This window comes from Chiloscyllium plagiosum, unplaced genomic scaffold (genome assembly GCF_037043375.1).
Source record: "Chiloscyllium plagiosum isolate Xiang-an unplaced genomic scaffold, Cpla_swu_hap1 HiC_scaffold_20, whole genome shotgun sequence".
In the NCBI taxonomy this organism is placed as follows: Eukaryota; Metazoa; Chordata; class Chondrichthyes; order Orectolobiformes; family Hemiscylliidae; genus Chiloscyllium; species Chiloscyllium plagiosum.
This window is the reverse complement of record NW_028270158.1, coordinates 8,890,166-8,902,580: the sequence shown is the minus strand read 5'-3', so window position 1 is coordinate 8,902,580 and position 12,415 is coordinate 8,890,166. Positions and strand designations below refer to the sequence as shown.

Here is a 12,415-nt window from a genome sequence, read left to right as displayed (position 1 = left end):
TTCCTTCGCTAAGAGTTTAAATTAGAGTCCTTGGGAAGACCAGATTTGTCTTGTCCAGATTCCATGTTGCTTTGTAATGACACAGTCCGAGCACGTTCTGTGTCTGTGTTGGATGTACTTAGTCCGTTTATTTAAGAGACAAAGTGTAGATGTCACTGGACTAGTCCTTCAAAGGCCCATAATCTGAGGACATTAATTCAAATTCTCCCGTGGCAGATGGGGAATTTAAATTTAACGAGTAAATCAGAATTTAAAGATAATTATCGTGCCCAATATTATTGAGACTATCACCAATTGATGTAAAAATCCATCGAGTTCACTTGCATCACTTAGGGAGGAAAATCTGTCATCCTTGCCCAGTCTGGTCCACACATGACTCCAGACTCCCAGTCAAAGTAGTTGATTCTGGATTGCCTTCTGAAATGGCAGAGGAAGCCACTCCTTTCTGGGGCAATTAGGAAGGGCATAGCCACCAACACCAAACCTTCCCTGAAAGACTGAATGGGAGGATATTGGAAGTGGAGCTAGTGAAGGTGCCACCTAGTCTCTTGGGCAGCGGTGCTACTGCCTTCTGCTCCTCAAAGGTTTGCAGGGTTATGCAAATACTACCTCCTGGTGGCAGGCAGCAGAATGAAGATATCCTACAGAATGGATCGGTCACTACCTTCTTAATTAGTCAATGGCAGTTGGTTTAGCTCAGTTGGCTGGACGGTTGGCTTACGAAACAGTGTGATGCTAACTGCTTGGCTTCAATTCCCATCACTAGCTGAGGTTACCTTTGAAGGAATCTTAACCTCTCCCTTTGCCTGAGATGTGGTGGCCATCCAGTTAAATCACCACCAGTCGTCTCTCTCTAATGAGAGAGCAGCCCTATGGTGGGGTAAGACCGTGGCAACTTTTGATTTTGTCATGGTCTCAGCAGAGAGCACAATGGAAATGTATCATGATGTCAGTGTCACATGACTATGTAGAACAATCTGGAAGGAGGCAGTAGCCTGACTGGGGTCTGAGTTTGTGTGTGTGTGTGTCTGCTGATGAAAATGTGTTGCTGGAAAAGCGCAGCAGGTCAGGCAGCATCTAGGGAACAGGAGAATCGACGTTTCGGGCATTAGCCCTTGTGTGTGTCTGCTGCACTTTTTAATTAGAATCTTGAGAGTAGCTGACTGAACCTGAGAACTGGTTGACATGAGTCAAAAGAAATGTTATTTTTGGAGTGGTGGGAGGTGGCATTGCCAAATAGGGGACCTTGGTTTAGTGTTTGGATGTCAGCTTTACACAAGATACATTAACAAGTTGGGTGAGGGAATAAGAATTCAGGTTTCCACGTTATGTTGATGACGCACAACTAGTTGGGATTGTGAGCAGTGAAGAGAACGTATAGATGCTTTGGGACGGTATTAGACAAGTCGAGTGAATGGGAAACAGTGTGGCAGATGCAGTATAATGTGGATAAATGTGTAATTGTCCACTCCATAGACCAACAGAATATCAGGCTACTATTTAAGTGATTGATTGGGAATTATTAATATGCAAAGGGATCTGGGTGTCCTTGTACACTGGTCACTGAAGGCATGCAGTTTGACAGACAAATGATATATTGTGAGAGGGTTTGTGTAGAGGAGCAACAAAATCTTACTGTAGTTGTACAGGGCCTTGGTGAGACTGCACCTGGAGTACTGTGTGCAGTTTTGGTCTCTCCACCTGAGAAAGGATACGTCACCACTGAGGGAGTTCAATAGAGATTCATTTGACTGATTCCTGCAGTGGCATGTTTGTCAGATAAGCGGAGAAGGGGTGTGTACTCACTAGAGTTTAGAGAATGAAAGGAGATCTCATTGAAACACACCAAGTTCAGACAGGGCTGCACAATAGATGGAGGAGTTATATTTCCTCTGGCTGAGAGAGAGGATTCCCACAATGAGGGCTTTGCAATCTTGGGTCATTCTTGATGTGGAGGTGTCGCTGTTGGACTGGGGTGGACAAAGTCAGAAGTCACGTGGGACCAGGTTATAGTCCAATGGGGATTTACTTGAAATCACAAGCCTTCAGAGCGCTGCTTCTTTGCCAGGCAAAGTCTACTCCGAAAGCTTGTGATTTCAAATAAATCCCCATTGGACTATAACCTGGTGCCACGTGACTTCCGACTCAGGCCACCCAGTATAAGGTGAAAAATGTCTTCGTTCAGAGGGTGGTGAACTTGTGGATTTCTGTACCACGGGGAAGTGAGGACTGAATACTGAATGTATTCAAGAAAGAAGTGGATTGCGAGAGGTTAAAGTAGTCGAGGGGCATGGGGGTGAAAACAGCAATAAGACATTGGGGTAGAAGATCAGCCTTGGTCATGTTGAATAGTAGAGGGTCTCACTGTGCGGAATGGCCTTCTGCTCCTGTTTTCTCACTTTTGTATTTTCTTCCCACCCATCTCCCCCCGCCCCCTCACCTCCCAGTTGCTCAGGACCGAATTATTGCGTTCTGGTTTAAAGGTAAGGAGCTTTCGCTGGCTTTCGGCCTACAGTTGACTTGTTCCCGTCTAGGCAGTGTCCTCAACTTCTTCCTAACGCCCTCCATTGACAGAAACTTTGGAATTCAGTGGACACTTTGGGGAGGTAAGAATTTCTTTTTTTTGTTTTGAGGGAGGAAAGTTTCTTAATGCTTAAGTTTCAGGAGGTTGAAGGGAAAAGAAATCTTAGTGATCAGTGATAATCCTATTGAAGAGCAGAGCAGGCTCGAGGGGCCAAATGGCCTACTCCTGCTCCTATTTCTAATGGTCTTATGTCTTACATTGGGTGTAAATCTAAATATGGTAAGTGCTGCTTATTCAGTTTGTATTAACGTAATCATTGGTTAGTAGTCAGATTACCATTCACCAGTTAATGTTTATTTTAATTCATCAATAACTAAATAGAAGTGCAAATACGAATACTGTACATCGTGGCATGTACATCAAACTGGTGTTTAAGACCAAGCCCAGTGCCGCTAATGCTCCCTCTAACTGTAGAAAGGAGGAAAATGGTGCCTGGAGAGTGACTTGCATTTCGCAAAATCTCTTTAGAAAGAGATTCAATAAATTTCATTACCTCGTAACTCTACGTCACTGAATGTCTCTGGTGTTATAACTTTTGACCCCACGAACTTAGTGCTTTCCTATAGTGATTTCAGTTACCTCAGTCCCATTCTTTATTTATTGTATACTAGTTGTGTTTAAGGTTGGTTGAGGATAATGATTTGGGTTGTTGTTGTTTGAATGCATATAAAGTCACTTCCTATGGGGAGAAGCTACAGAAGCCTGAACACACGCACCAGCCGGTTTTGGAACAGTTTCTAACCTACTGTTGTTAGATTACTGAATGGACTCACAAACTCTTAATATTCGCCTGTACCTGTGTTTCTGTTTTTGCTGCTGTTTACCTATTATTTACTTATCTCTGCCAACTTAACTCTGTGACCTGCCTGTATTGCTCGCAAGACAAAGCTTTTCACTGTGCCTCAGTACACATGACAATCAATTCAATTCAATTGTATGGTGAGCTCGCAGGGGTGGACTTGTTGAACCGGGGTGGGCTCGCAGGCGTGGACTTGTAATGTTTCTGTCTGTGAATAAATCTAACTTGAGGAAAGATTGGCTCTAGTTTCATCCTTCACTCAATGGCTATTGGGGGGCTTCACGTTCCTCCCTCTCTCACTGTCTCTCTGGCTTTTTCAGACTTTCCTTCCTTAAGCTGTTCCCAACTCCCAATATCTCCTTTGGCTCAGTATCCATTTTTGTTAGGAAGCCTCCGAAAGATTTTGGGACATTGTATAAAGAATGGGTATGATATAAATATGAGACTGCACTTGGCAACTGTTAAGGTCTGACTGCCACAGTGGAGGAGATGGCCTAGTGGAATTATTGCTAGATTACTGAGGTCTCTGGATTAATAATGTTCTGGGGATTGGGTTCAAATCCTGTCATGGCAGACGGAATAAAAAAAGACAAATGTCTAATGATGACTATGCAACTGCTGCCGATTATTGGTAAAATCGGTCTGGTGCACTAACTTCCTTCCCTGAGGGACATCTGCCCATATCTTGTGTGGACAACATGTGACTCCAGACTCTTAATTGCCTCTGGGCAATAAATGGTAGCCTAGCCAGCGATGCCCTCATTCTGTTAATGAGTATAAATAGAAAATATAGTTTTTGGACTGGTGCCGTTTCTGTTTATAAACTAATCAATCGTCTGGTTCATTTTTCTCAGGTATGTTGCTGTGTGTTCTTAGTTTTTTCTCCGCCATCATTGTTAGTGTCCTGGATAAAGTTGGCACAAAACAGCTTGGACTAGATGCTGTCCTTCTGGAGGATTCTAAAAAAGTGGTGCGTGATTTAAGGATCTCGGGGGATTCGGCCTTCTGTAAACTGTCTGTATTTGCCTAGGTAGTTGTTATCTGAAATGGAGCAGGATTCCTGGTCCCTGATGGAGGGATCCACAAGATTTCATCACACGTTGCTCGAGTTGACTTTAACCTCCACCAGGATGCTGTTGTCTTACCATTTTTCTTCTTTCGCCTCAGCGTTTCCAAGATATTCGTTATTTGTCTCTCCGCTACTGGCTCCTTGTGGTCACCATCATGTTCTTTTACAATGGGATCTTCCCATTTGTCGCTGATGCCAGGTGAGGAGTGTTCCCCTGTTTTGAAATGTCCAGGTTCTGAAACACTTGTACCACAATCCTCTTGGGTCCCATTGATCTTTTCGCAGGATGCGAGTATTTGAGAGTTTTGATCCATGGGGCGGCACGGTGGCTCAGTGGTTAGTGCTGCTGCCTCACAGCGCCAAGGACCCAGGTTCGATTCCAGCCTTGGGCAGCTGACTGTGTGGAGTTTGCACATTCTCCCAGTGTCTGCGTGGGTTTCCTCCCACTGTCCAAAGACGTGCAGGTTTAGTTAGAGACATTAGTTAGAGAGAAATGGGTCTTGGTGGGTTATTCTTCGGAGGGTCAGTGTGGACTTGTTGGGCCAAAGGGCCTGTTTCCACACTGTAGAGAATCTAATCTAATCTCTCCATGCTACAAGAACAGTTATTCCCCCATGGTGTAAGAGTGTGGTCACTGTATAAGCAGGGGAAGGCTGCAAAGTGAATGTTTTGTTTTCAGTGTAGATGTTTAAATTTTCTTTAAACCTGGTCATGGGAGTGTGTCAGTGTGTGTATTTGGAATGGGCTGGCTTAGTCCTCTTTTGTCCAGTATGTTGTTGGCGTATGTTTTAACACAGTAGGATCTCCACCTTTCAATCTTTTTCATTCCTGGGTGAGGGTGGGGGCTGCACAACAGTAACCAGGAACTTCACGAGAGAAAAACCAAATGATGTAAACAAGTAATTATTAGAAATAACCATAAAGACAAGTGCCAAGGAGCAAAGCTTCGGAATAAAGTCAGTGTTTTGCCATTCTTGTGAAGTAACAGAGCTAGAGAGAGGAAAAACTAATCTGCCCCAATGGATGATGATAAGGGGGAGGGGGCTGGTGTCTGGGGCTGAGCTGAGGAGTTGGGTTTAACCAACACTGACCCTAAGTCACCTCTTGGAGGGGAAACAGTCCAGACCAGTCTCTGCAGAATTCCATCCGAGTGAGTTAACGTTCAGCCTGGGGTTACCCCTCTCAGCCTGCCAGTTACTCCACTACCACCACTGCCCTGTCCCATCTCTGCCAGTCCCCCACATGCCCATCTACCCTTTTCCCCCTCTTAGCTGTCTTTTTCTCTATCCCCTATCAGATTCTCCCATTCTCACTGATAATTACCCCATTGGCCCCACTGCCCCTCTCTCGGCTTCTAAACAGGAACTGAGTCAGTGTGGGGTTGGCAGATATCCTTTTTCACATTCTACGGTGTGATTCTGCTGCTGCTCGTATATGAATGGGGTTCTGGTCTGTGCAGCACTATACACACAAAAGCAGTTTCATTACATCACTGTTGTGAAATTCCAGTTGAGTACTTGTTGGAACCTCTAGCATTTAATTATTTAAAACGTAAACTGTGGAAACTAAATAAACATAGTGCGCAGTCTGGCAGCACCTGAGGAGAGAGAACAGTTAATGTTTGAAGATCGATATGACAGTTCTTTTGTTATTGAACTCAAAATGTTAAGTCTGTTTCTGTCACCACAGATGCTGCCAAATCTCCTGGGTTTCTCCAGCAATTTCTGTATTTGTTTCAGATTTCCAGTATACATACTATTTGCTTTTATGTGGAAACCCGTTGAACTTTACTGAAATTGCCTATTCGAAAAGTGTGGTGCTGGAAAAGCACAGCAGGTTAGGCAGCATCTGAGGAGCAGGAGAGTCGACGTTTCGAGTTGAAGCCCTTTATCTTGAATGTGAATCTGTTACCCTATAACTCTGACCTAAATTTGAGGAGGTCTTTGTTTGTTTTCCAGCAAATTTATTCAGGATAAATATTCTGGGTACAGTCAGCAAGAAGCCTCCTATATTGCTGGTGCTATCTACGATGCCTCACTGCTGCTGTTTTCAATCGCTGGGATCCTCGTTGTGAGTACTATCTGGTTTACCTCACCGCACAGCAGTTTGGGATCACTTGGTTTGAGAGCGAGTGAGCAAGCTTGGTTGTTGTTTGTTTGACTATCCCTGAATATAGATGGAAGTAGATCGGGACACCTCTGAAACTGACCTTTTAATCTAAAGTATCGCTTCACCATAATGTGTCTCTGTGTCTCTGTGTCTCTGTGTCTCTGTGTCTCTGTGTCTCTGTGTCTCTGTGTCTCTGTGTCTCTGTGTCTCTGTGTCTCTGTGTCTCTGTGTCTCTGTGTCTCTGTGTCTCTGTGTCTCTGTGTCTCTGTGTCTCTGTGTCTCTGTGATTCTGAAATGCACTCCATTAATGGTCCATTTGTTTGCTTAAAATGATTAAGCTTATTTGTCTGTTGTGTGAAGAACACACAATGTGTGACAGGAAGGTTTAAATATCTTGGAAGAAATTGTGCTGAGAGCTCATTTAATCATTTCAATTTTTACAGGCACTCAGTGCGAACCTAAATTTGAACTGGGTTCAATCTGCTATTTAAAATGTTCCTGTATAATGTGTCATAGGTTATTTTTAAACTATGTAACTATAAGATATAGGAGCAGGATTGGGCTAGAGTCTGCTCTGCCATTCAACCATGGCTGATATGTTTCTCAACCCCATTCTCCTGCCTTCTCCCTGTAACCCTTGATCCCCTGACTAATTAAGAGCCTATTTATCTCTGTCTTAAATACGCTGAGACTTGATCTCCATGCCCCCCTGCAGCAGTGAGTTCCACAAATTTCCCACCCTCTCGAACAAATTCCTCCTCACCTCAAATTCTAAGGGGTCATCCCTTCACTCTGAGGCTGTGCCCTTGAGTCCTAGTCTCTCCCTCTTCTCCACGTCCACTCTATCCAGGCGCCTCAATATTCTGTATGTTTCAATGAGATCGCCCCATGTCCGACTAAACTCCATTGAGTGCAGACCCAGAGTTCTCAGTTATTGCACTTTATCCCCAGGCTCATTTATGTAAATCTCCTCTGGACCCCATCCAACCCCAGCATATCCTTTCGTGTTAGAGGCCCCAATGTCCTCTCCATGTTCTAAATACGGCTGACCAAAGCCTTGTGCAACCTCGGCAAAATATTCCTGTTTTGAAATTCTAGCCCTCTCAAAATGTTTGCCTTCCTAACATGCAGGTTCTGTTGGCAATTAACCTTAAGGGAACCTTGAACCCAGACCCAAAAGTGCTTCAGATTTCCAAAGCCTTTCCCCATTTAGAAAATAGTCTACACCTCTATTCTTACTATCAAAGTTCATAACCTCTCACTTTCCCACATAGTATTCCTAGCCTGTCCAAGTCCTTCTGCAGCCTCCCAGCTTCCTCAATACGACCTGTCGACATATTGAGACTGTTCTGATCAGGGAATCGTTTGATTGTGAAAATGCTGTGTTACTATTGGGGATGCTGGAGGAGGTGCATGAAATTACAAGGGCAAAAGGAGTTGTTTAAAACTGACACTTGGAAAAGATAGTGTTGTCAGTATTTCAGTAATTTAATCAGTGCTGAAAAACTACAAAGATCTAACTTGACAGGTGTTGAAGAGGGCAGCAGAGAAAGGGATCACCCTCAGTGTACAAATGAATAACAGCAGACCACTCGGCCCTTTGAGCCTGCTGTACCATTCAATAAGATCATAGCCGATCTGATTTTAACACCAACTCTACATATCCCTGATAATAGTCCATCCTCTTGATAATCAAGAATCAACTACTTCTGTCTTAAAGATATTTAAAGATTCTGCATCCACGAGCTTTTGAGGAAAGCAATTCCAAATATAACCCTCAGAAAATGTTTCTTCATCTCTGTTTTAAATGGCTGACTCTTTATAATTAAACAGTGACCTCTTGTCCGAGATTCTCCCACAAGAGGAAATATCCTTTCCAGGTCCATCCGATCAAGTGTCCTCGGGATCTTTTATGTTTCAGTTCAGTCACCTCTGACCCCTCTAAACTGAAGAGGATACAGGCCCAGTCTATCTAGCCTTCCCTCATAGGGCAATCTGCCATCACTCCAGTCTTAGTCTGGTAAACTTTCTGTGAACTACTTCCAATGCATTATCATCTTTCTACAAGTAAAGTGCCGAATACTATACAAAATACTGAAGATGTGGTCTTACCAATGCTATGTATAACTGGAGCATAGTCTCCCAACGCTTTCATACAATTCCCATTGTAATAAAACATGATATTCTATTAGCTTTCCTGATTTACTTGCTGTACCTGCATACTAACCTTCTGTAATTCATGTACTGTGGCATCCAGATCTCTCTGCATCTTGGAACTCTGTAATCTCTCACCTTTTTTTTAGATAGTTAGATGAGGTATGTTGCAGAGTGATTGTAATGAATGTAGGGATGGTTTGAGAAAGCAGAGTGTAACATATCATGACAGCACGGGCTTCGTACAGGGCAGATTGGTGATGTTTGCACGTTAACTTTAACACTATTGAAAATATTAGTCAATTAGGAATAAAATAAATATAACTTCAAAATTCACTTGCTCAGAGCAATGATCTGATATCCCTGATGATGACAGACTTAGAATCTTAATGAGACAAACTTTTGTCTAATTAATGTCTCAGTTTATTAACTCTGGATCTCAGTACTGTGTCCTGCACTTGTAATCTGTAATTTATTGTTTGGGAAATATGCTTGTGATCTATTATTGCATGGTTGTGGAGTGTTAAAATCAGGCCATGAGCCTGGAGTTTATTGTACACGGGCCATTGGACCCAATACAAAGATCGTGATCAGATCCTAATGAATGCTGGAATGAATTGTTCGGCTTTGTCTAATGCTGATGCACGACTAAGTTGTTACTTTTAAGTACATTGCTTGACAGTTAAAGAAATAAAACATCACTAGGTTGCATTTGACAATTCTGGCCAGGGGAGGGAGCCTGTTCCTGCCCTAAAATAATTTTTCTCAGTTTTAAAAACAACACCAGGACTAGTTTTGTTGTTGATATACGTCTTTGGACGTTTTTGGATCTATTTTCCATTCAGTTTGTCTTCTTTTATATCCAAATTAATCCTTGCTCTCTCCACTCCTTTGAAATAAATTCTCCAACCCACTTAGTCTAATCTCTCTCTGTCTCTCTTGCTCGTCTGTGTTTGTCTCCCCCTCTCCCTCTCCTCCCCCTCTCCCTCCCCTCCCCCTCTCTCTCCCCCCCCCCCTCTCTTCCCCCCCCCCCCTTCCCCCCCCTCTCTTCTCCCCCCCCTCCCCCCTCTCTTCCCCCCCCCCTCTCTTCCCCCCCCCCCTCCCCCCCCCCCCTCTCTTCCCCCCCCCCTCTTCCCCCCCCTCTTCCCCCCCCCCTCTTCCCCCCCCTCTTCCCCCCCTCTCTTCCCCCCTCTCCCCCCCCCCCCTCTCTTCCCCCCCCCTCTCTTCCCCCCCCTCTCTTCCCCCCCCTCTCTTCCCCCCCCTCTCTCCCCCCCCCCTCTCTTCCCCCCCCCCTCTCTCCCCCCCCTCTCTCCCCCCCCCTCTCTCCCCCCCCCTCTCTTCCCCCCCCTCTCTTCCCCCCCCTCTTCCCCCCCCTCTTTTCCCCCCCTCTCTTCCCCCCCCCCCCCTCTCTTCCCCCCCCCTCTCTTCCCCCCCCCCTCTCTTCCCCCCCCCTCTCTCCCCCCCCTCTCTTCCCCCCCTCTCTTTTCCCCCCCCCTCTTCTCTCCCCCCCTCTTCTCTTCCCCCCCCTCTCCTCCCCCCCCTCTCTTCCCCCCCCTCCCCCCCCCTCTCCCCCCCCCTTCCCCCCCCTCCTCTTCCCCCCCCCCCTCTTCCCCCCCCCCCTCCCCCCCCCCCCCTCTTCCCCCCCTCTCTCTCTCCCCCCCCACTCTTCCCCCCACTCTCCCCCCCATCTCTTCCCCCCCCTCTCTTCCCCCCCCCTCTCTTCCCCCTCCCCCCTCTCCCCTCCCCCTCTCTCCCCTCCCCCCTCTCCCCCCCCTCTCTTCCGGCCCCCCTCTCTTCTCCCCCCCCTCTTCCCCCCCCCTCTTCCCCCCCCCCTCTCTTCCCCCCCCCCTCTTCCCCCCCTCTCTTCCCCCCCCTCTCTTCCCCCTCCCCCCTCTCTTCCCCCTCCCCCCTCTCTTCCCCCTCCCCCCTCTCTCCCCCCCCTCTCTTCTCCCCCCCCTCTCTTCTCCCCCCCCTCTCTTCCCCCCCCCTCTCTTCCCCCCCCCTCTCTTCCCCCCCCTCTCTTCCCCCCCCTCTCTTCCCCCCCCTCTCTTCCCCCCCCTCTCTTCCCCCCCCTCTCTTCCCCCCCCCTCTCTTCCCCCCCCTCTCTCTTCCCCCCCCTCTCTCTTCCCCCCCCTCTCTCTTCCCCCCCTCTCTCTTCCCCCCCTCTCTCTTCCCCCCCTCTCTCTTCCCCCCCTCTCTCTTCCCCCCCTCTCTCTTCCCCCCCCTCTCTCTTCCCCCCCCTCTCTCTTCCCCCCCTCTCTCTTCCCCCCCTCTCTCTTCCCCCCCCTCTCTCTTCCCCCCCTCTCTCTTCCCCCCCTCTCTCTTCCCCCCCTCTCTCTTCCCCCCCTCTCTCTTCCCCCCCTCTCTCTTCCCCCCCTCTCTCTTCCCCCCCTCTCTCTTCCCCCCCTCTCTCTTCCCCCCCTCTCTCTTCCCCCCCCTCTCTCTTCCCCCCCTCTCTCTTCCCCCCCTCTCTCTTCCCCCCCTCTCTCTTCCCCCCCTCTCTCTTCCCCCCCTCTCTCTTCCCCCCCCTCTCTCTTCCCCCCCTCTCTCTTCCCCCCCTCTCTCTTCCCCCCTCTCTCTCCCCCCCCTCTCTCTTCCCCCCCTCTCTCTTCCCCCCCTCTCTCCCCCCCCTTCTCTCTTCCCCCCCTCTCTCCACCCCCCCTCTCTCTTCCCCCCCTCTCTCTTCCCCCCCTCTCTCTTCCCCCCCTCTCTCTTCCCCCCCTCTCTCTTCCCCCCCTCTCTCTTCCCCCCCCTCTCTCTTCCCCCCCTCTCTCTTCCCCCCCTCTCTCTTCCCCCCCCTCTCTCTTCCCCCCCTCTCTCTCTTCCCCCCCTCTCTCCACCCCCCCTCTCTCCACCCCCCCTCTCTCCACCCCCCCTCTCTCCACCCCCCCTTCCCCCCCCCTTCCCCCCCCCTCTTCCCCCCCTCTCTTCCCCCCCCCTTCCCCCCCTCTCTTCCCCCCCTCTCTTCCCCCCCTCTCTTCCCCCCCCCCTTCCCCCCCTCTTTCTCCCCCCCCTCTTTCCCCCCCCCTCTTCCCCCCCCTCTCTTTCCCCCCCCCTTCCCCCCCCCCCCTCTTCCCCCCCCTCTTCCCCCCCCTCTCTTCCCCCCCCCTCTCTTCCCCCCCCTCTCTTCCACCCCCCCCTCTTCCCCCCCCCTTTCTTCCCCCCCCCCCTCTCTTCCCCCCCCCCTCTCTTCCCCCCCCTCTCTTCCCCCCCCCTCTCTCCCCCCCCTCTCTTCCCCCCCCCCCTCTCTTCCCCCCCCTCTCTTCCCCCCCCCTCTCTTCCCCCCCCCCACTCTTTCCCCCCCCCCACTCTTTCCCCCCCCTCTCTTTCTTCCCCCCCCCTCTTTCTTCCCCCCCCCCCTCTTTCTCTCCCCCCCTCTCTTTCCCCCCCCTCTCTTTCCCCCCCCCTCTCTTTCCCCCCCCTCTCTTTCCCCCCCCCTCTCTTTCCCCCCCCCTCTACCCCCCCTCTCTTCCCCCCCCCTCTTCCCCCCCCTCTCTTCCCCCCCCCCTCTCTTCCCCCCCCCCTCTCTTCCCCCCCCCCTCTCTTCCCCCCCCCTCTCTCTTCCCCCCCCCCTCTCTCTTCCCCCCCCCTCTCTCTTCCCCCCCCCTCTCTCTTCCCCCCCCCTCTCTCTTCCCCCCCCCTCTCTCTTCCCCCCCCCTCTCTTCCCCCCCCTCTCTCTTCCCCCCCCTCTCTCTTCCCC

The 12,415-nt window shown here is 49.4% G+C and overlaps 1 protein-coding gene across 1 annotated transcript in view; it reads left to right on the top strand.

The window, feature by feature from the left end:
• mfsd1l (major facilitator superfamily domain containing 1-like) overlaps positions 1 to 12,415 on the top strand; it is a 30,355-nt gene that overhangs the window by 16,637 nt on the left and 1,303 nt on the right. Inside the window, exons 6-9 of the mRNA XM_087998059.1 lie at positions 2,448 to 2,606; positions 4,238 to 4,353; positions 4,551 to 4,651; positions 6,411 to 6,522. Coding sequence (XP_087854185.1) covers positions 2,448 to 2,606; positions 4,238 to 4,353; positions 4,551 to 4,651; positions 6,411 to 6,522 — 488 coding nt within the window. The remainder of the gene's footprint in view (positions 1 to 2,447; positions 2,607 to 4,237; positions 4,354 to 4,550; positions 4,652 to 6,410; positions 6,523 to 12,415) is intronic.